This window comes from Dromiciops gliroides, chromosome 4 (assembly GCF_019393635.1).
Source record: "Dromiciops gliroides isolate mDroGli1 chromosome 4, mDroGli1.pri, whole genome shotgun sequence".
Classification (NCBI taxonomy): Eukaryota; Metazoa; Chordata; class Mammalia; order Microbiotheria; family Microbiotheriidae; genus Dromiciops; species Dromiciops gliroides.
In genome coordinates, this window is record NC_057864.1 from 372,009,162 (window position 1) to 372,032,735 (window position 23,574).

The window sequence follows — 23,574 nt, forward strand, 5'->3', positions numbered from 1 at the left end:
GATATTATTAACATAATATCCTATAAATGTGTTCTGAAAGGTGTTTCAGAGAGACTGATACCTCTCTTCTAACACTTTTTCTTTGAGAATTTCAGAGGACTTGACAAAATTTTAGGCTAACCATTACTATTCACATACGAGGACTCCGAAAAGATAAGGCACAGATAGAATATTAGAAATTTAACAACAGAATTAGTTTTGCCTTACCTTCCTTTTAAAAAAGTGTTAAGGGCTAAAATTCTAGCTAAACTGTCTAAATTATCTAATGAGTGGTCGCCAATAAATTATAAGCTTTAGCAAGAGTTAGACTTTTAAGCATTTATTAAAGAGAATAAGAATTTGGTAAAGAGAGAGAAAGGCCTAGATTCCTATCTATTAAAGGGAGAGCACATTTCTAGCTCCGCTCTCCACCAGAGTCCAGAGGAAAGAGTGCGCGAGCCTGAGCACCAGTCTCTTCCTTCCTCCTCCCACTAGCCCGCGTCACTTCCTGACGCCAAAGAAAAGACTCCTGGTCTTGCCCTCAAAGACCTTCACTTCATGGGCGGAACTCTTCTACAGTAAGTCTCCAGCAGGTGGCGTCATTCCAATCCTTACAAAAGGAAGGGAGAAACTCATGTACTCCTATGAAGAGAGATGCTGAAAGTGGTACTATGCACACACACATATCATAAATGTAGTACTATATATAGTAGTCTTATAGTATATATATATTATATATAATATTACACATGCTTAGTGATCATTTTTTTTACAAACTTTTAAAAAAGGAACATCAATTTACCACTATTTTCTATACTACAAAGTAACTTAAAGAACTGATTTTACTTAAAAGCTAAGTATAAGCTGACTTTGGAGTCAGAGGACTTGGGGTCTAAGCCCTCTTCTTCTGCTTATGAGTGGTATGACCTCAGACAAATCACTTAACTTTCTTTCCCTGGGCCTTTGTTTTTGTACCTGTAAAATAAATGGGTCAGACTAAATGGCCTCTGAGGTCCCTTCTATTTGTGACCTTTAGCCTGTTTTAAAAATGCTTAGCTTTTAGCCATACCTATAATTAACTTTCTCTTTCTTCTCTGTATCCTCAGCAATCTCTTTTTCTTTCTCCTGTCCTGTTTTTTTGTTTGTTTTTTTTGTTTTTTTGTTTTTGTTTTTTTAGTGAGGCAATTGGGGTTAAGTGACTTGCCCAGGGTCACACAGCTAGTAAGTGTTAAGTGTCTGAGGTCGGATTTGAACTCAGGTCCTCCTGACTCCAGGGCCGGTGCTCTAACCACTGCGCCATCTAGTTGCCCCTCTCCTGTCCTGTTAATGTAAGCATTATCCCAGTTCCCGTCTTTGATCTTTTCTCCCCCCTTCCTCTACACTTTTCCTCTTGCAAATTTCAGCTTCAGCTATTACCTTTAGGTAAAAAGTCTCTATATTTATCACCACCTCACATGGTTGTTGGGAGGAGATCATTTGGTAAGCCTCGAGATGCTGCAAGAATTCTCTTCAGAGATTGCCATGCCAAAGAATGGAGCACTAAGCTAGATGAAGTTGGATGACAGGCGTTTATTGTTAAAGCCTTTCCAGCTTAGTAGAATCCGCCAAACCTTCTACTCTTCTGGCATAGGTTTCAGAAGTAAAAGGTTACCTCCGTGTTATGAGGAGGCGTCAGAGGAGGTAGGATGTGGTAGAGAAAAGATCAAGTCCATGATCTTTGGATTAAAATTCCTATGTTCTACTGACATGTATGACTAGAAAGGCAGGTGGGCTGGTCATGAGGGGAACATGAAGAATATCATTGTTCTGATGGCTAATAAATATTAAAAGATCAAGGAGGTCTTCAGTGTGATGGGTGGATGCTATATGGAGGATTTATGAAGGGATGTAAACAAGAACTACATAGGTTGAGAAGACTTAGATGCCTCACCGTCTGTACCAGCACTAAGATCACAGTGCCACCAAAGCATTAAAGTGTTATTGGCCATTCAAAAAGACCTTACTGAACACTTGCTATGTGTATGGCAATGATCTAGGCTCCATGGGGCAGTCTAATATTGGAAGGAGGAAAATGTGGGTACAGTGCCAGTCCTGTAGTCGGGAAGATTCATCTTCCTGAGTTCAAATTTGGCCATAGACACTTAGTAGCTGTGACCTTGGACAAGTCACTTAACCCTGCTTGTCTTAGTTTTTTCACCTATGAAATGATTTAGAGAAGGATATAGCAAACCACTTCAGTATCTCCACCAAGTAAAACCCCAAATGAGGTCACAAAGAGTCAGACACGACTGATAAGACAACAACAGCAACAAAAGGCCCCATGGGGATTCAAAATACATGAAATAATAATGACAACAACAATAATAGCATTTTTATAGCATTTTGGGGGGGCAGGGCAATAAGGGTTAAGTGACTTGCCCAGGGTCACACAGCTAGTAAGTGTCAAGTGTCTGAAGCCGGATTTGAACTCAGGTCCTCCTAAATCCAGGGCTGGTGTTCTGTCCACTGCGCCACCTAGCTGCCCCTTATATAACATTTTAAAAGTTAACAAAACACTTTACAGGTTATCTCACTTCAATCCTCACAATTCTAAAGAGAATTCCAGCTCAGGTGTTCTTGATTTCAAGTTCAGTGCTATGAAAGGGCTACAATTCAGTTGGGGGTGGGTGAGGGAGAGACATTCAAAAAACTTGGGTACAAGAGTGAGTGAATAAAAAAATAATACTACCAAATATACTCAAGGGCTGAGGAAATGTGAAATAAAATGACCAAGGTCCCCTTGAGGTATTGCAATTTTAGCTCAAAGAGCATAAGGAGCTACTGACAGTTCTGGATTAGGATGATAAGATGCTGGACACAGCTTTCAAACACTAAGATCTGGGTGAACTGGAGAGTGGAAAGATTGGAGACACAGAAATCACCTAAAGGATGTTACACTGAAGATGTATGAGGTTGTGATGTTCTATACTATGGTACTGACTATGGAAACAGAAGGCCTGAACTAAGAGATATTTGAAGGAAAGGATTTATAGGATGTGATGCCTGAAAATGTGAGAACTAGTGCTCCATGAAGCAGCATCATTGGCACTCTTAAATGCATCAGGCCTACTGGGATAAAATGTTTAGTATGAAAGGTTGAAATCATTCCCTAACATGCAGTGATTATGAATTTCAATTATATAGACCATATCTATTCTCCTTTATCAGAGATGAACAAAATTGTCAATATTTATATTAGTTCTCATAATCAGTCTCCACTTCTACCGGCTTCAAATTGGGTGGACAGAAGTGAAAGAGCTAGGACGGAAATATATGAGCAAATAGGTTTTGGTCTGCTGCCATCTTTGGCAACATTCATTCATCTTTGATATATTTGCACTAGTCAGTGACTCATACAAAATTACAAAATAATCAGTGGCAAAGCTTTATGGACGTAGACATTCAACAAATCTATTCTTTTACCATTCTGGAATGGTTAGAGCGAAACAGAGAAGAGATGAGGAAAAGGAGAGAGAGAGAGAGAGAGAGAGAGAGAGAGAGAGAGAGAGAGAGAGAGAGAGAGAGAGAGGGAGGGAGGGAGGGAGAATGGTCCTTCTAAGGTCTGTGATTTGTGAGCAATTTCTTTCTTTCAAGTTTGGGGTTTGTGCACATTTTGTTTATAAGGGGAAAAGAGAACCAGAAACTCCCAACACTCCCAGCTCATTGGCAGCATCTCTCTATAGGTTTGGAGGTGAATTAAGAAAGTTAATGATCCTGAATATCCAGTCTAGGGGATGTGGAAAGGAGACAAATAAAAAGATAATTCTGGTCTGGTTATCCCTTCAACCCAGTCAATGGCAGGCAGTCACCTGCTCTTTAAGTAAGTCATTTTGCTGTCCTATGAAGCATAAAGTAAATAACAGGGTTTTTCCCCCTCCTTAAGATAAAACACAATTTAGGATTAGCAAGTAGGCATTCAAGGAATTTTTTTTTCTTATTTTTCTCCTTTTAAAAATGTGTGCAGGCAAATAAAGTCATATCTAAACAAGTGGAAAAATATTAATTGCTTATGGGTAGGACAAGCTAATTTAATAAAAATGACAATCCTAAGTTAATTTATTTATTTAGTGCTATACCAATCAAACTATGAAAAATATTTTATAGATCTAGAAAAAACAATAGCAAAATTCATCTAGAAGAACAAAAGCTCAAGGATATCAAAGGAATCAATGAAAAAATGCTTTTTAAAAAAATGTGGTCTAGCAGTACCAGATCTCAAACTGTATTATAATACAGTAATTATCAAAACAATCTGGTACTGGCTAAGAAATATAGATGTGGATCAGTGGAATAGAACAGGGACAAATTACACTTTAGTAAATGACTATAGTAATCTAGCATATGATAAACCCCAAAGATCCAAGCTTTTGGACAAAAACTCATTATTTGACAAAAACTGCTGGGAAAACTTGAAGACAGTATAGCAGAAACTAGGTATAGACCAATATCTCACACCATATACTAAAATAAGGTCAAAATGGGCACATGATTTACACATAAAGGGTAATACCATAAGCAAGTTAAGAGAGCATAGAATAGTTTATCTGTCAGATTAATGAACAGGGGAATTTAGGATCAAAGAAGATATAGAGAGCAATACAAAATGTAAAATAGATCATTTTGATTATATAAAATTTAAAAGTTTTTGCTCAAACAAAACTAATATAACTGACATTATAAGGGAAGCAGAAAAGTGGGAATTTTTGAAACAAGTATCTCTTGATAAAGACCTCATTTCTCAAATATATAGAGAACTGAGTCAAATTTATAAAAATACAAGTCAATCCCAAATAATAAATGGTCAAAGGATATGAACAGGCAGTTTTGAGACAAAAAAATCAAAGCTAACTATACTCATATAAAAATGTTCTAAATCACTACTGATCAGAGAAATGCAAATTAAAACAACTCTTATATATCACCTCATACCTATCAGAGTGGCAAATATAACAAAAAAGGAAAATATTGTATGTTGGAGGGGATGTGGGAAAACTGATGTTCATTCACTGTTAGTGGAATTGTGAATTAATTCAACCATTCTGGAGAGCAATTAGAACTATGCCCAAAGATTTGTCAAAGTGTGCATACCCTTTGATCCACTAATAACTCTGCTGGGTTTATAGTCCAAAGACAACTTCGTACAAAAATATTTATAACAGCTTTTTTTGTGGTGGCTAAGAATTGGAAATCAGAGGAATGCCCATCATGGGGGGGGGGCGGTAAACAAGCTGTAGTATATGATTGTGATGGAATATTACTGTGCGATAAGAAATGACAAGCAGGAAGATTTTAGAAAGGCCTGGAAAGATTTGTGTATAGGCTGATGTATAGTGAAGTGAACAGAACCAAGAGAATGTTGTGCATAGAGACAGCAATTGTGTGATGAAGACCTTTTCTCAGCAATACAATGATCCAAGACAATACCAAAGGACTAATGACAAGGCATGGCATCCACCTCCAAAGAAAGAGTTGATATAGAGTGAATACAGACTGAAACATGGTATTTTTCACTTTCTTTTTCTTTTATTTGAGTCTTCTTTACAAAATGATTAATATGGTAATGTTTTACATATTTACACATGTATAACCTATATCTGATTGCTTACCACCTCAGGTAGGGGGAAGGAGAAGGAGGGAAGGAGGGATAGAATTTGGAACTCAAAATATTCAATAAAAATGTTTATTATTTTTAAAAATGTGTGTAGGTAGTTTAAATATGCTAATAGTAAGAACTGTGAATGAGAGGCAACATTACCGAATGTATAGTGGGCCTGACTTGAAGTCAGGAAGGCCGGAATTAAAAATCTGCCTCTGATACATACTAGCTAAGTGACTTTAGGCAAGTCCCATAATATCTCAGTGACCCAAGCAATTTTCTTTTCTTTTCTTCTTCTTCTTCTTCTTTTTTTTTTTTTTGGTGAGGTAATTGGGTTTAAGTGACTTGCCCAGGATCACACAGCTTGTGAGTGTCAAATGTCTAAGACCAGAATTGAACATATGTCCTCCTAACTCCAGGATCTGTGCTCTATCCACTGAGCCACCTAGCTGCCCCCCCAAGCAATTTTCTAACACCTTGAACCATATACATTTGCATCAACTGAAGTTTCCATACCAGTGACTTCTAGACCCCTATACAAAGGAAGCATTTTGCAGTGTATTTATATTTATGTAGTTTACTCTCTCAAGTTTTTAAATCAACAGGTAACTTATTTTATGAAAGTAAGTTTGAAGAATAACCTGTCTAAATATTTGTATACTGAAGGATAAGGACTAGAAAATAGGGACATCCCAGATGAGGAAACTACTTCTAACACAAGCACTTGTTCTGCAATTAACAGTCTTAGAGACTTGTATTTCCAAATTACATGATTTGCCCAGGGTCATACAAAAAGTACTTGAACTCAGGACTTCTAGACTCTAAGGCCACCCAAGTCCTTTACAATAATGCATGTAAAATTCAATTTTAGTTATACAGTCATGTGAATGCATGGCATTTTCTTTTACATGGAAGATATTGTATATGATAAAATCATAAATAATATACCCAAAGGTAAAAAAAAACCAAAATATTATCCTATCCATTTCCTTTCCTGCAAAAGAATAAAAAAAAATCTGAAAACAATGTACAGAAAGAATAAGTTTCACCAAGGGAATGAAATAGAAGCAGTAGATCTTTCTATTATGAGTGTTTTCAGAGTGGTACATCAGTTCCACTTAACTAGTAGTCTTAGAGTTGTGAATTCAATTCTGGTATGGTCAGGGTTTCATTCAGAGCCAAAGAAGCTTAGCGTTTTGGGGAACATGCCAGCCAATTAGACTCCTCATGATTCCTTTAGGTGTGCTTTCTAGATGTTTATTTTAGATTTTTGCTTTTTGTTTTTATTTGTTTTGGGTGAAAGAAGAGAAAGGGTTCTATTTTTTATTGTAGAATCTAGAAATAAATATTGATTTTTAAAACATTATATTTGGGAGTGACTTACTTTTGAGAGCTTGTACAAAGGAAAGCATTCTTGATAACTTTGTTTCATTGTCGGAATAAAGGAAAGAGTCTAAGAGACTTTACCAGCAGCTAGGCTCTGATGAAAGGTTAAAAACTATACGGCAAAGCTAAAGAAACAAAGTTTAAAACTACAGATAAAGGTTTGAAACTTTGCATGTTTCACCATTTTTCAAAATTATGACTCATTTTAGTAACAAAAATGTTTTCTGAGCTAAGTTTGAACTGCTGGAGCAGATCGGACACCCACAAACTCAGCCAGTAACAGCCTCGGGCTCCTATGAGATAAAAGGAAAAATAAACTTGAGTATGAGAGAAAGAAAAAAAAAATCCCTAATGAGACTAGCTTATAAACGGAAGTAAAACCAAAACTCCCCTGAAATCCCCCAATCAGCAATCCTTATAAATTAATAATTCATCCCTTTCCTCGGCTTTTTTGGCTGCCTCTTGTTAAGAATGATTGTCGCAATTTCCATCTTTTAAAGCAGGCTGATTTCATCCGAAGCCTCCTTGAGTGTCACGAAACTCATATCCAAATGCATACCCCAAATGCTTTGACCTTTCGAAGCGGTCTGCGCAAATGCGGTGCTTTCTGACACGTGCATGCTGTTTGGTGGGGTCTTGTATTTGTAATCGTGTGCATTTCTGCAGGTGTGCAGTGGCAAACATGCGCTGCTGCATGCTACTGAAATGTGCCTGTGTATGTGTGCATTTATCCTGTCTCCCTTGGCAGGGTTGGGACGGGGCGGTGTGTGAATGAGTGTAAAGGGTATATAGAACAGTGGCTGGGATTATAACATGTGACTACGTGTGGGTGGTGTGGTGTGTCAAGTTGCATGATCTGTGCATGTGAATGAGGGCACCGAAGAGTTGTGATGTGTGTAGGGGTGAAGGAAGGGTGATTCTGGGAGCAGTCCCCCACCCCGTAAATTATTTAGGGGAGTCTTTGCCACTGGTACTTTGAATAGAGTAATAATCTTTTTGAAAACTGACAATATGTAAACCTCTTAGAAACATTTCTTTGAAACCTAGGCAGGTAAAAATCCTCTGTCCTCAGAGGGAGAGCTGAGACTTAAAACATATCTAAAAAGCTAATTCCAAACAAGGGAATTTCCCCGCTACTTCCTCCCCCCCCTCCCCCGCCCCATTCCCCATCGTTTTCTCCCTCGCCCACTACCAAGAGTCAGACTCTGGGGCAAGCTCTGGTCTCAGTGACTGGGAATCGTAAGGGAGGTGGGGGCATGGGAGAAGGAATCAGTGGGACTCGTTCTGGGCAGAGAGCGCAGCAGCAGCCCTTGAGCGGGGTTTGTGCTAGAAAAGGCGCCTGTCCTCTTTCCCCCGCCACCTCCCCCTCCCCCTTCCCAGTTCTTGCTCCCCGCCTCTGCGCGCTGCCCGGGGCCGCCGCCGCGGGCAGAGAGCCCCAGCGCCAATATGAGGGGCAGAATGGAAGCAGTCACTCCACCAGCGGGAACGCGAGCAGGAGGAGCAGCAGCAGGAGCAGCAGCAGCAGCAGCAGCAACAGAGACCTGCAAGCAGCAGAGGCGGGGGTGGCGGGTGGGGGCTGGGGGGGGGTGTTAGGACGCGTGCGCACTGCAGGGGCGCCAGATTTGGCGGGAGGGGGAGTGTCCAAAAGCTCTTTGTTTGATGGCATCTCTGTTTACAGAGTTTACTCTTATAATATCAACCTGTTTCCTCCTCCTCCTTCTCCTCCTCCTCCTCTTCGATCTCCTCCTCCTCCTCCTCCTTCTCCTGAGAAACTTCATTCGGGTGGCGTGGAGCTCCATTAAGCAGCCGGCGAAGGCAGGGGCAGCCCCCCTCCCCATCCAGTCCCGGCTTCCCGGTGCTAAGTGCCTAGCAGCAGGATGGCCAGGAGACCCAGGCACAGGTAACTTGGAACAAGTCCCCGAGTAAGCAGCATGAGTGCGCGAGCTGTGTGTGGCGAGTGTGTGTTTGGAGGAGAGTGTGTTTAACAGCCTGTGGGTGAGGTTTTTGCAGGAGTAGCAGGGAATTCGACGCTACGCTCAGGGGCTGTCAGTCCGTGCAAATGAACTGGAGCACTTACCCTGCAAAGAAGCTGGAAAAGCAAATGAATGGAAGTGTGGAAAAGAGAAATGTAACAAGATGTTGGGAAGGACACCTTGCGATCCCTTTTGCAAGTTGCACAGGGAGGAATTTTTCTTTCAAAAAAAAAAAAGGCAAGCAAATTATCCTCAAACACTGGCATAATCTAGCACACCAACTCCTAGGATTTTACCATATGATTTACTGGATCCAGCGGGTGTCCGCGAGTTACTTTCCACATAATTGCTGGATGCATTAAGATGTGTTTGGACTTGGATGAGTAGAGCATATGGCAGATATAAAAAAAAATGTCGGACTTGTTTAGTAGCTGCAGGTAGTTCATTTAAATTTCATTCATTCTTTGTGGAGGTGAAGGATAGTGTCAGCTGACAGGCAGCAGGAAAAAGAAAAGACGATTTTAGGAGAAGTAGAAAAAGAGGCTTTTATGTTTTCAAATCTTTCCTTTCATTCAACCCTTGGCGTTGATGCCCCTTTAATCGCTATTTTTTGGGAAGGCCTTTTATTTTTAATGCAAACTGCACACACACACACACACACACACACACACACATCACATCCCTAGCCAGCTAGGGCTCTCACTTGCATGGGTGATATGATGAAAACTAGCCCTTGGTCTGAGGCTGGGGAAGAGGCGATGGTATTACAGGCTTGAGGGACTTGTCAGGAACTGTCACTCGGCTCCTTGCTGCAGCTTCCCAGTTTCTGCAACTCTGGGAACCTAGCTGTCCCAGACTTTAGGTACAGGAGCGAAGGAACGTTTCCCGAGTTATTGTTAAACTACAAGACGAGCTAACTTGCTGTAGCCTTTTTAAAAGTCTTTCTCGGGGGTGGCGTGCAGCCAGCAGTCAGTGGAAAGGAAAAAAAAAAAGAGAGAGGAGAGGAAACGCCTCGTGGTTGCTGCTGCTATGGAATAGAGATACAGTCCTGGATCCTACTCACCCACCCTCCCCTTCCTGAATGATCCTAGGGGCTGTAGCTCACACACGTGGACTGCGTTCCAGGTTCCGTTCTACTCAGGCTCACTTTCCTTAGCTGTTGAAGCCTTCTGCTCACCAGGGTTATGAGTGGGGACAGACTGTGTAGAAACCGATTGTAGAATTGTGTAGAAACCTCCCGCTAGAGCGGTGGGAAATCCCTCCCCTCTCCTTTTTCCTTTTTTCCTTTTTTTTTTGGGGGGGGGGTTGTTTGGAGGAGTGTTTTATTTTTCCCTTCTTTACTTCTTCCTTTTTTTTTTTTTAAAGACCGCTGTAGGTGTTTCAAAGATGGAAAGTGAGTGGGTGTAGGAACTCAAATCTTGAGAGCGGATCATATCTAGTGTGTTCCTAGGTCAGGGGTGGGGTGAGGAAGGGAGGGGAGGAGAGAGCACTTAGAGTGACCCTGGGGCAGCACTGAGAGGCTGGGGGAGAGCAGCAACCTGCGGCTTTCCCTCCCTGGCATTTTTCTCTTTGGGGCAAGAACCAAGACTGAAGCCCTAGAACTACGCAGGGAAAGAACTGCGGAGAGAAGAAACGGGAGGGAAAGGCTAGAGGGCAGTTGGAGCTCGGAGGCCTTCTCTTCTGTTCTCTCTCGTTTTCTCTCTCTCTCTCTCTCTCTCTCTCTCTCTCTCTCTCTCTCTCTCTCTCTCTCTCTCTCTCTCTCTCTCTCTCTCTCTCTCTCTCTCTCTCGTTTTGGTTTAGCTTAAGGCAAACTGCAGTAGCTTTTTTTTCTGAACGCTGACTGAGAGGAGGAAAGGAACGAGGGAGGGAAAGAGGCAATTGGAGCAAGGGCGGTTCTGGGGAATGCCCTATTGTGGGGGTGAATGAAGTGCGCCCAGGTCTCCTTGACCTCCTCGGGGCGGGCGCGCGGGACGCCTGGAAGGTGGCGACACCGCCTCGGGTCCTTTGAGGTTCCCCAGGTAGCAGAGCTGGAAGGGAGGGGAAAGGGAGAGGCTGCCAGGGGAGGGGTAGGGAGGAGCGCGAAGCGGAATCCACTAAGGAGAGTGGAGAAGAGAAAACGGGCGGGCTCCTGCGCGGAAGGGCCATTGGGAGCCGGTAATTCATCAGGTCCGCCAAAGGAGTCGAACCCCATTTCTAGAATCACGGTAGCGGCCACAAGTCACTTCCTCCCGTTCCCCCCTCTTTCTACTCCTACCCCCACCCCTCTTTTTTATGGTATGGTTGCACGGTTTGTTTCCTTGACAGAATGTCATATTCATAGTTGTATATAGCCTTTTAACCGCACTTCGGGCTAGCAGGTGGGGAGACTTGAGCATTAACCCTTTCAGGAGGCCTTTGAAAGTACTGCTCTGCCTGCCATTTGGTTCTAAGTTCTTGTCAAGCAGATAAGGGGGGGGGGTGTATTTCAGGTTCTTAGTAGAAATTAATCATACTCCAGATACATGCTCCAGAACATCTCTCAGAGCAAGGAGATGACTGCAAGATGTCAAGTTAATATAGCCTTTCCTCTTAAACTGTTCATCTCTTTTAGGGGTACTGTCTTTCTGAGGAAGCTGTTTCTAAGGGCAGCCAAGACTCAGAGCTCAGAAATCATCCAGGCCAATTGGCCCATTTCTCCAAGGGGGAGACAAAAGCCCAAAGAGGCAAAGTGATTTGTCCAAATTCACACATCTAAGGGGGATTTGAACCCAGGTCTTCTCTTTAATAAATCCAGCATCCTTTCCACTGCATCATGCTGCCTCTCAAGGGCATACTAGGTTTATCACCACAGAACCCAACCAAGCAGAGGAGTTTCGTCATATAGTTTCCTCTCCCCTCCCATAACAACTTATTTTTCACAAGTCCCTTCTAATTCTTATTTGTTACAGGTGAATTGGATATACAGAATTTTGGAATGTTAGAGTTGAATAGGACATCAGAGATTATTTAGTAGAAAACTAATTTTACAAATGAGGAAACTGAGGCCCTAAATGATTAAAATGACTTGCCTAAGGCCACATAACCTTTTAGTGGCTGAACAACTCCAGTGCCTAACTCTTAATCCACTGTACTTTTCACATCACCATTCTGTCTCTTCATGGTTGCCTCCATTGGGCAACTTAACATATATTTACTTGTTTATCTGGGTGCTTTTACTTTTCCCAGGGGAGAAGGGTATCTATGCTCATTTCTTAGCTTGGCAAGCAGGACCTTGAGTTCTGAAAACTGAATTCTTAGGTCAAAACAAACAGGAGGGGAAAATTAAGAAATGAAATTGCTTAGATTGCAATGCTTTTAAATTATCTTGGTCATTTTTTAAATTGTACATGAATCTTGCCACAAGTATTAGGTAGGAAGGGTGAGTGATAGCCAAGGATTTAAATTTGAGGTCATGGTTTTGACCTATGAATTCCTGATGTTGATCCTTAGTTTCCATAGCATCATAGATTTAGAATTGGAAGGGACCTGAGAAATTTAGAAAAACCCTCTCCTTTTACAGGTGAGGAAATTGAAGTCCACAGATTAAGAGAATGCCTAAGGTAACAGTATATAATGGAGCTAGAATTCAAACTCAGGTCTTGTGACTTCAAATTTAGTGCTTTGTTTACTATCCCACCAAATATTTAACTATTTTTATTTAGTGTGCATAAATTGTTATCCTTTATATGGTTATATTAGTCAACATTTATTGAGTTCCAACTCTTAGAATATTAAAAGCAGTATGAAGAGTCTAGTCAATTGTACCTCAGAGGGCACTTTATCTTCATCCTAAGTTTATTTATTTTGTTTTAGCATTTAAAGTTAAACCATATGCTTCTTGTCTGACACCTTTAATGCTGATCTTGAGGGGGTTTTTGTGAGAAAAGGGGAAAACAAGAACATCAAATTCACTTTTTTCCCTGGAAAACACTACATTAACTTGAATTATAGTGGCAATGTTCATTTACATTTTTGTTTAATAACACAAACATTTGTGTTGATACAAAGTCCTATTTTTGTAATTTGCTGTATTGCTTTATAGTATCATCCTTTACTAGTCCCTGCCTGGTATATTTTTATCTGTCTGGGTACCATAAATACTATCAATTTAGTAAGGTATTCTTTCTTACTCCATAAGGTTTTAAAATAAAAATTAGCCAGAAAAGCCTGAAAGTATCCTGTAATTACAAAAATACAAAGAGAATCAGTGTGGTGTAGTGGAAGGATGATTAGAACTGGAGTCAATAATTCAGTTGGGTTTGAATCTTGGCTTTAAAATTTATTTGCTGTGTGTCACCATAGGCAAGTCACCTCAACTCTCTCTGAGCCTTGGTTTCACAGTCAGTACAATGGATATGTAATCATACATTAGCTAATGCATTATTATGCATTAATATAACCACCTCACAGGGTTGTTGTGAGGAAAGTGCATTATATAAATGTGAGCTATTATTACTACAATCATTTGAGCACATAAATAAACATTAAGTATAGTGTAGTTGAAAAGAAATGAGAAATTTTTAATTTTGGTTAACTAGATAAGTTAAGGGCTCTTTTGAAAGCAGTTATAGGTTCCTTTTAAACTTAAAGATTGCCTCTGGGGGAAATCCTTAGTCATGAATTAGGTGAGTTATAGGATATCTATCTAAAGCACAATTTGAGGTAGTAATTGGTTAGAAGTAGAAAAGTATAAGTAGTTTCTGAATACTATGTAGCTTGGTAAATCACTTGGTTACTATAGAAACAATATAGTGTAAATTTCCTCATGGGTTGACTTTTCTGACCAGCAGATCTGGTCAGGTTTGGCATTCATGTTTATTTACAAAGCAGATTGCTTGTTGGCTGTGTTTTCCTTAGCTTTTAAAATTCTATCCACTCAGGTGTTTCCTAATCTTCCAAAGCTAAAGGTATGACTATAACTACATTATTGAAAAGTATTACTACTTGAATCCTTTTTTTCCACCTTAATAAGATGGGAACTCCATTGGAATCAAATAATGGGTTTGTTTATTGTGTTTGAGAAAGTATTCTTTAAGAGATGTGACATATAGGGCTAAAGGACTTGAGTGTGCACTTATATAAAGGACACAGGCTCTTGTTCTCTTTATTGTCCCAAGCACTATGTTAAATTTAAACTTCCATTGGTTGAAAGGTTGCCAAATGGGTAATTTGTCACTGATCTAACAGAAACAACAGGTCTCAACATGTACAGTAATAAGAAAGGTGCCAGTTCTTTGCCTGTATCTGTGGATACCCAAAACAGCAGAACCAGTTCACAATACTAGAACAACAGAATGCAGAACAAAATCTTGTTGTGCAAGTTTTCAAAGTTTTACCTTCATAGCCTTTGAAAAGATTGTTGAGAAGTTTGTGTGTTTTGCAATTCAGTAATTTAATTCCTCTTTTTCCATTTTATATCTGCTCACATTTATTTCTGTAGCATATATAGCAGTGATGAGGATGAAGAAGATATCGAGATGTATGATCATGACTACGATGGGCTACTTCCCAAGACTGGGAAACGTCACTTAGGAAAAACAAGGTGGACACGAGAGGAGGTAACTGCTGGTTCACTTTATTACCTGATGAAAACCTAGACTTTATTGAATCATTAGAAAACAGAAATAGAACTAAACTACAGGTGCTTAAATAACTCCAGAAAAGAGAGAGAGAGATCATCTCTTGCCATAATGTCAGGCAACCATTCATCACACAGCAATGCAAAAATCTCTGAGAAACATTAGCATCTATACCTTTCAACATCCAATAACTAGAAGATAGACACTTGCTTCTTGTATACACTCAAATGAGTTTATTGGAAGCTTGATTTTTCTGTTAGTCATAATAGTACTTAAACTGGTCAGGTTTGGGATTCTTGGGTAAGAACTTCATAATTTTCTTACATAAAGCACTCTGCTTTCACTGTAGTACAGAATGGAGTAACTTCTGTAAATTGTCTTTATTTTGCTTTATTTAACCTAGTAACTCATATTTGTATGTACACGAGAATTCTAGGCTATAGGTGGCTATGCTATACAGTGAGAGGAGGGGGGACAAAGAACCTTCAGCTCCTTTACCTCTTATCCATTTGCCCCTTGTTACACCTAAGAAACATTTATGTATTGTATTTAAGAGTTGTTCCTAAAGGTTTAGGTAAGTATTGTGCTAGTGTTTTAAGCCAAAGTGAATTTTATTATATTATGTTACACCTGCAAGAGTATAAAGGCTGGGGCAGTTAGGTGGTGCAGTGGATAAAGCACGGGCCCTCGATTCAGGAGGACCTGAGTTCAAATCTGGCCTCAGACACTTGATACTTACTAGCTGTGTGACCCTGGGCAAGTCACTTAACCCTCATTGCCCCCCCCCTCAAAGTATAAAGGCTATCACACTATTAGAGATACAGGTTTAGAAAGGGGTCAGTACCAAAGCACTGCATTTTATTCATTCATTTTTTTTTTTTTTTTTTTGCGGGGCAGTGGGGGTTAAATGACTTGCCCAGGGTCACACAGCTAGTGTCAAGTGTCTGAGGCTGGCTTTGAACTCAGGTCCTCCTGAATCCAGGGCCAGTGTTTTATCCACTGTACCACCTAGCTGCCCCTTTTTCTTTCTTTCTTTTTTTTTTAAGACACTGCATTATTTGTGGAACAGATTGCCTAGTGCTGTGACATAGATACCATATTCTGATACTTGTAACTTTGTTTCAGTTGTAGACATATTAATCCCCTAATGCATCTAGTGCTTTTACCACAAGAGTATAAAGTTTAAGAAACAGAAAATCTTCAATTCTTTAGATGAAAGAGATTCAATTAAGTAGTTAAATATTTTTACTTTTTTTCCCTCCCATGAGCATTTGGTAAAGCACCTGCTATGTACAAGGTATTTTTCTAGGCAAAGATTAAAAAAAACAGCACAGTCCCTGTCTTCAAAATGCTTATAATCTAATAAGTTAAGATACTCTCCTAGGGTTATATAAAAAGTTACAACTGAATTCACTGTTGAATATATATATATATATGTAATTCTAGAAGATCTGTTGCATTTGAGGAGTCAGATTTCAAAATAATTTGTATTGACTTTTTTCTTTTTTTCATTTTAAATTATAGCTGTACAACTAATTGTCTGATGAACATTATTTCTTTTGATTGTCTCAGGATGAGAAGCTAAAGAAGCTAGTGGAACAAAATGGAACAGATGATTGGAAAATTATTGCCAATTTTCTTCCTGTGAGTAATCAATTGCTTATACTCTTTTAAAAACAAAGCAAGGGGGCAGCTAGATGGCGCAGTGGATAGAACACCGGCTTTGGATTCAGGAGTACCTGAGTTAAAATCCGGCCTCAGACACTTAACACTTACTAGCTGTGTGACCCTGGGCAAGTCACTTAACCCCAATTGCCTCACCAAAAAAACCCAAAAAAACAAAACAAAACAAAAAAAGAAAGCAAGGGGGCAGCTAGGTGGCACAGTGGATAAAGCACCAGCCTTGGATTCAGGAGGACCTGAGTTCGAATCCAACCTCAGACACTTGACAGTGTGTGACCTTGGGCAAGTCACTTAACCCTCATTCTCCTGCCAAAAAAAACCCCAACACACACACAATAAAGTAAGCTATTTTGATAGGCTGTATCACATTCTAATGTGTTCAATCATGCACAGTAGGTAAACAGTTTGGGAGAAACACTTTGATTCATAACTCATTTTTAGTATGGTTTAACATAATATAAGGTTTTACTCTTAATTTTCTGAAGGGTACCATTTTGAACAATATTACTATGTCATCTTATAGTAGGATAATATTTTACTTTGATATATCATTCAATTAAACAATGAACATTTATTAAGTATTTATTAACATGCAAGAAACTTTATGTGGTTGGCATAGAAAGGCAAAAATAAAAAAGATTTTGTCCTTAAGGAGAGCAGGGGTGGTATAATATATGTACAGATAAGTGAATAAAATTCATAGTCTTTTCAAGGGGTAGAAAGCACCAACAACTAGGAGTGGAGGATCAAGAATTAAGTAAAACCTTAGTTATTTGGGAGGTGACTCTTGAACTATGATTGGAAAGAAGTTTCCTGACTCCAGAGAACACCCCTGGGAGAAATGGGTGAAAATAGTAGCTAGACAGATTTAAGTTTGATGGAAAGAAGACGCATCTTAATGACATGCATTGTCACAAAGTGGAATGGGCAAAAATATCTTCATTGGAAGTCTTCAAGCAGTCTGGGGTACTACTTCTCATCTTTATTTAATTTGAGGGAATTATGAAATGACATTGGTGATTTGTTGCATAGTAGATGGTTAATTTAACAATAAAGTACAAATCCCTCATTTCAGAAGAGAAATTAATTTTAGTCCATTATGATGGTTGTTCACAAAACATATTTTTTTTGATTTTGTTAACATTTAGTCAGTCATTGCAGGTGTCTCATTACTGATACAACTAATAGTTACTTAATGTCCATTTATCATATTGATCAACATAAGGGGTTTTTTTCCTTAGGACATAGAAGAGGTCTTAACAATTTAGTAACTGTGGATATGAATTTTAAACTTACTTTTAATTTTTCCTGTTTATTCTTTAGTTGTTTTCTGCAATTAATAAGAAAGAATTCCAGTAATGAAATCATTCTTAGAAATGGTGTTGATTTTCCATTTAATATGATTATATATAAAATTGAGAATAGAATTAAGACTTCATGTACTTTTAAAGTGATATTTAGATTACAGTTTATCCTTATTTCCTTTTACCTAGAATCGGACAGATGTGCAGTGCCAGCATCGATGGCAAAAAGTACTAAATCCTGAGCTAATCAAGGGACCTTGGACAAAAGAAGAAGATCAGCGAGTAAGTACCTTCTTTTCTTTTGTTTGAATCGTTATATAGAACATTTTCAGTACATGGCTGTAAGTTATAAAACTTGAGATAAGATATGCCAATAGAAAATATAGGCTACTTTACCCCCATTTCCAGTCAACCAAAACAGTTTTGTAGAAATTTCACTGAAGATATTTCAACACTGCAGAATGATTACCCTGATTCATTATATAGCACTAACACATCAGATGCTTTTTGTATGTTTATCTAAAGGTGATAGAACTTGTACAGAAATATGGTCCGAAACGTTGGTCTGTTATTGCCAAGCACTTGAAGGGAAGAATTGGAAAACAATGTAGGGAGAGGTGGCACAACCACTTAAATCCAGAAGTTAAGAAAACATCCTGGACTGAAGAGGAAGACAGAATAATATACCAGGCACACAAGAGACTGGGGAACAGATGGGCAGAAATTGCAAAACTACTGCCAGGACGGTAACTTCATCAGATTTATTTACTAAATGGGAAAGGAAAGGGAACGGGTATTGAGCATTCCGCTTTAAATACTGAAGAATGACTTAATTACATAGTGTCAGTCATAAATGTTATATAGCATAAAACAGAAGCATAGATTTCTATACCTGGAAGGGACCTAAGAGGTCATCTAGTACCACATCCTCTTTTTACAGATGAGGAAACTGAGACCCAGACATATTAAGTGACTTTCCCAAGATTATACAACTAGTTATTGGTACAGTCAAGATTTGAACCCAGGTCTCCTGAATACAAGCCTAGAACTTTCACCTTAACATACTTGCAAGGTATTTTCTTTTAGTTACAGTAGCATTTCTATGAATTATTGCTTTGCTTCTAAGTAAATAAGTACTGTTATTCAAGTAACAAAATAAAATTTAAAAGAACTAAACAAAGCAAAAACTTAACTCTTCATTAGGGCAGAAGCAAATTTTACCAGCAAAAAAAGGATGTATAATAAATCTATTATTTGGAACATAAGACTTCTACCATACATTAACTGTGAAGATGGAGGACTTTTGAGTAAAAAGCACGTTGAAATTTCTTCCAAAGCTCCAATTTATATAGCACCCTATGGTGTACAAAGATTTTTCCTCATAACAACCCTGTGAAGTAGATAGGTAGAAATGATCATTTTACAGATCGTCTTGTTCAGTGTCACACAGAACTTCATCTTGGGCTTTCTGACTCCCAGGTTCATTGTTCTCTCCATTACACTACACTGTTCACACCACTCTCCATTCATCCCTTGCTCTCTCTACTAGGCTCTCTCAGAAACACTTAGCAGTGACATCAGAGTAAGGGAAGGGCTGGTGGTAAATATCTCCTAACCCTTGTGCAATAGAATTGTTTCTCATCATTGTAACTGCAGGTTTTCTGAGCTGCATAAACTAGAAGTGGTCCTTAGAGAAGGGCAAACTCATAGAAAAGTCAAATCCTTTCTAAAGTCCCATTTCATCTCTAACATTCTTTGAGTCTAATGAGAAACTGTGCGGCTCTGATGACTTTCACATGACACTGCTTTACTGGTAGATGTAGACTTGTCCACCTTAGAAGATCCAGAAGGTATAGGGGAAAGATGAGCCCTTCTATTCTCTGTGACCTGAGCAGGGCATGGAAGTAGGCTTTGTTACTGGTTATCATAAATGAAGGGATAATTGAACTCCCTCTCCACTCAAAATATCTTCCCACTCCCTCACCAAGACTAATAACAAAGAAGGGCTTTAGACTATTTCCTACTTTCAGAAACTGACTGCCTGAAAATTATGAAGCATCAATCATATATTGTTATGTAGTGAGACAATAGATTCTATCTTCCTCTACAACTTCTATCCAATTTTCCTTATAAAAAGATAATGAATTTTACAAGTCTCATATCTGGGATTGTTGGGTACCTAAAGTTGATAAGGAGTCCTCACTGATCACCATCAACAAATATTTACTAAGGGTCTGCTATGTGTAAAGATGCTGAATGCTAAAAACTGTAATTCACGTGTTTAATTCTTTACTATGGTGATATTTTCAGAATAATGCCATTTAATACCAGTAGGAAAACAAATTTATTTGATAAAAATATTCCTTTCTTGAGGAGATAAAATGACTAATGATTTGTTGAAATTAATTAGTGGAAGTTGGCATCTTAAAAATATGGATTTTCAGGGGATAGGAAATGAAAAGAATTTTTATTTTGGTATAAAATTAATAATGGACTAGAAGGAATGTTTTCTGCAGTTTTCTGTCAATTGGCTTTAATCTGAATACAAATTTTGGCTTGTAAAATTTTTTATATGTATATATTTCTGTGTAGAACTGATAATGCTATCAAGAACCACTGGAATTCTACAATGCGTCGAAAGGTTGAACAAGAAGGTTATCTTCAGGAGTCTCCCAAGACCAATCAGCCAACAGTAGCCACAAGCTTTCAGAAGAACAATCATTTAATGGGTTTTACCCACACACCACCTTCTGCACAGCTCCCATCAACTGCCCAGGCCCCAGTTAGCAACGACTATTCCTATTATCATATCACTGAAACACAAAATGTAAGCACTGGAAAAAACGAGCTTATAAAAGCAATAATCATTTTACCTCCAATGAACATTACTGTATTAGTATAATAATAGTTTATTTGAAAACATATGTTGGGGAATTTTAATTTTCATGTAACATTCATTTCTTCCTCCCTCCTTTGCTTCCCCCAGCAATGTACCTTACTTTTTAAAAAGCATTTGCATGTATGTTGTCTGATTTGATTTTCTTAAGAGTCTTTTGAATTAGGTAGGTCAAATAATATTTTTTTTTGGATTGGACTAGACTGTACTAGTTTTTTTTATTTTTATTTATTTGTTTGTTTATTTATTTATTTTTGCAGGGTGATGAGGGTTAAGTGACTTGCCCAGGGTCACACAGCTAGTAAGTGTCAAGTGTCTGAGGCTGGATTTGAACTCAGGTCCTCCTGAATCCAGGGCTGCTGCTTTATCCACTGTGTCACCTAGCTGCCCGGTCAAATAATATTATGATCCTCATTTTAAAAATGTGAAACTAAGAGATTAAGTACTTTGCCCATGGTCACAGAACTGACAAAGACAGAAGCTACCTTAGAACACATGCCTGCAGACTTATGGTCTAACCATCTCGCAGCACTGAGCTTGCTTTAACTTTCTTATTTAACATAAAATCCACTAATAAAGAAATTCAATGATGAATTAATATTGCAGTTTCTGAAGGGATGCTCACTTGACTTTTTGAAATTAACAAGAAAGAAAAGTATACTCTTAGAGATTCTTTGTTAATGATAGGATAGTAATGTCTGAAACCTTCCAATTTTTTTTTCTCTAGTATTTGCAGAGCTCCCTCCCCTTTGATGAATATTTATTTTTAGGGAAATAAATCAATGATAATGGGTAGAAAAAGAAACACTGAAGACAAACAATTGAGAAGACAACCTTAAATATAGAAGTAAAACTTTTTTGAACTTGAAAATTACCTGAGCCTCATCAATAGAGTCTTTAAAGGCACATGGAAAATTATCTGCAAAAAACCCCTTTCCTTTCCAAGACCTATTACATAATTATGATAACAGGCCCTACAAAAAGATCATTTTTGAATGAACACTCATGAAAAGCCTCGAAATTTCAGTTAAACCTTTACTGTTCTAATGATTAAAATGAAAACATTTTAAATTATCAATTTAATATTATAATCTTTCTATCAAACAGCTTTTTTTCTCTTTTGTTATGTTTCTTTTTCCAGGAAATTTTCCATTATAGTCTTTCGAATTGCTAAGTAAACTTTTCTTATTCAGGGTTAATGAGCATTTTATATTCTTTTGCTTTGAAAATTTGAATAATTAGTCACCTTTGAAAATTTGCCTAATTTATCTTCAAAATTAGATGGGTTTTCACTTGTATGTGCATTTTATCTGCACAGAGTATACTATTAGCTAAATCTTAGAAATTAATATAAGCATTATCACCATAAATTTCTTTTATATTTAAAAAACCCAAACCTTTTTTGGTCTAGGTTTCCGGTCAGATTCCATATCCTGTCGCATTGCATGTAAATATTGTCAATGTCCCTCAGCCAGCTGCTGCAGCTATTCAGGTAGATAATTTAAAGATCATTTCAGAAAGGCATTAGTTAAACATCAAGTGCACGAATTTGAAAATATGAATGTTTTTATTTGTCTCAGAATGCTTTTTCCCCCATCCAGTTGAATGATATAAGTAAAGAAGGGGATGGGGAGGGAACAAGTAATCTGCTCTTCTAAGGTGATATTAAAATAACACATCAGTCAGCATCTTTTGTGGGGGCCTTTCATTTCACCATAGCACATTGAATTTCATTCCTGATATTAAAATAAGGATTTTTACAGTGGAAAAGTGCAGTTGGTGTTGATTTCATCTCTGAGACTGATTTGGCTGTGGTGCCACAGTGACAAGAAGTCACAGGCATTTTAGGTACAATCACTTCCAATCAGACTTTTATCTTTTCTTTTCCCTCAACTCTCAATTTCAGAGACACTATAATGATGAAGACCCTGAGAAAGAAAAACGAATAAAGGAATTAGAGTTGCTACTAAAGTCGACTGAGAATGAACTGAAAGGGCAGCAGGCATTACCAGTAAGAATGTCACTGTGTGCTTGGCTGGAGGGATAGCAGCTTTACCCCAGTGCTTTTCTTTCTTCCTTCTCCCTTCTAATTGTGACACTAATCAAGGCTCTATGTTTCCATTAAAAAGGATTTGATGTTGCACATACTAAAATGCAACCAATATTAAGCTGGGGTTATTTTTTCCCTTTCATAATGCAATAGTGACCCCAGATATTGATAGCGGTAGTCATCCTTAGCAGCAATTTGTTCTGTGGAATAATTGCAAACAATGAAGAACGTAGTGAAGAAAATGATTAAATTTTAAAAAAGCTAATTTAGCAATCACAACACTGATTGAAATCAGAATTTTTCTTTAAAAAAGCAGTATTTCTTGTAATGAAAATGTGGTGCCTATTTTTTAGATTGTTTTTCTTCTCTTTTCAGACCCTCTTTTGCCTGTATATTATATACTTCATAATTTCAAACTTGACTTGGTGCATGTTCAACATACATATTACACACACAATACACATGTATTTTTTTTTTTTTACTTCTCTGTGAATAATGTTAGCCATTTTAGTTGCATGCATAAAACCAGTGCTGGCTATTACTGAGTTCTGGTGTATTTTGTAGTGATTAGATAGCAAAATTAGCAAAGTGGTTTGTCCTTTGTAATATAGTTAAACCAACCAAAAAAAAAGAAGAAGAGAAGTGATAGCCAGCAGATACTTTTATGAGTAAATTTTTTTGGTTTAATAATCAAATGATTATATGCATGATGTTAGTCTGACCACTTTTAACTTTAGTTAATATTTTGCAATTTCTTCTGTTGCATGATCCCACTGGAAAGAAACTTCTGTTAATTTGCTCTTCTGCTTTCCTAACCACGTTGATTTGACAGCCTCTTCATTGCATTGGTGTAAGCTGTAGCACTATCTAGGGATAGAAGAAACAAAGATATATGCAAACAAAAGCAACTCTAACTCTTAAATATTTTAGCCTTTTGCAGGGTAATTGGGCAATTTTTTTTTAACACAGCAGAATCTTAATAGGTCCTCGGAATAGTATGCTAATGCAGATTTTGAAATATTCTATATAGAAGAGACATACTTTTATAACTATATGTAAATACAGACATTT

General features: G+C 38.2%; 1 protein-coding gene across 5 annotated transcripts in view; it reads left to right on the plus strand.

Moving 5' to 3' along the window:
• The first annotated feature begins 8,640 nt into the window (after positions 1-8,640).
• MYB (MYB proto-oncogene, transcription factor) overlaps positions 8,641-23,574 on the plus strand; it is a 38,930-nt gene continuing 23,996 nt past the window's right edge. For 3 of the 5 annotated variants that reach the window (XM_044003980.1, XM_044003975.1, XM_044003978.1), the window contains exons 1-8: positions 8,641-8,900; positions 14,432-14,549; positions 16,143-16,214; positions 17,747-17,839; positions 18,083-18,303; positions 20,150-20,384; positions 21,865-21,945; positions 22,360-22,464. In XM_044003980.1, the coding sequence (XP_043859915.1) occupies positions 8,878-8,900; positions 14,432-14,549; positions 16,143-16,214; positions 17,747-17,839; positions 18,083-18,303; positions 20,150-20,384; positions 21,865-21,945; positions 22,360-22,464 (948 nt within the window). In that variant the 5' untranslated portion in view covers positions 8,641-8,877. The remainder of the gene's footprint in view (positions 8,901-14,431; positions 14,550-16,142; positions 16,215-17,746; positions 17,840-18,082; positions 18,304-20,149; positions 20,385-21,864; positions 21,946-22,359; positions 22,465-23,574) is intronic. The other 2 variants (XM_044003977.1, XM_044003976.1) reach the window with 2 other exon arrangements.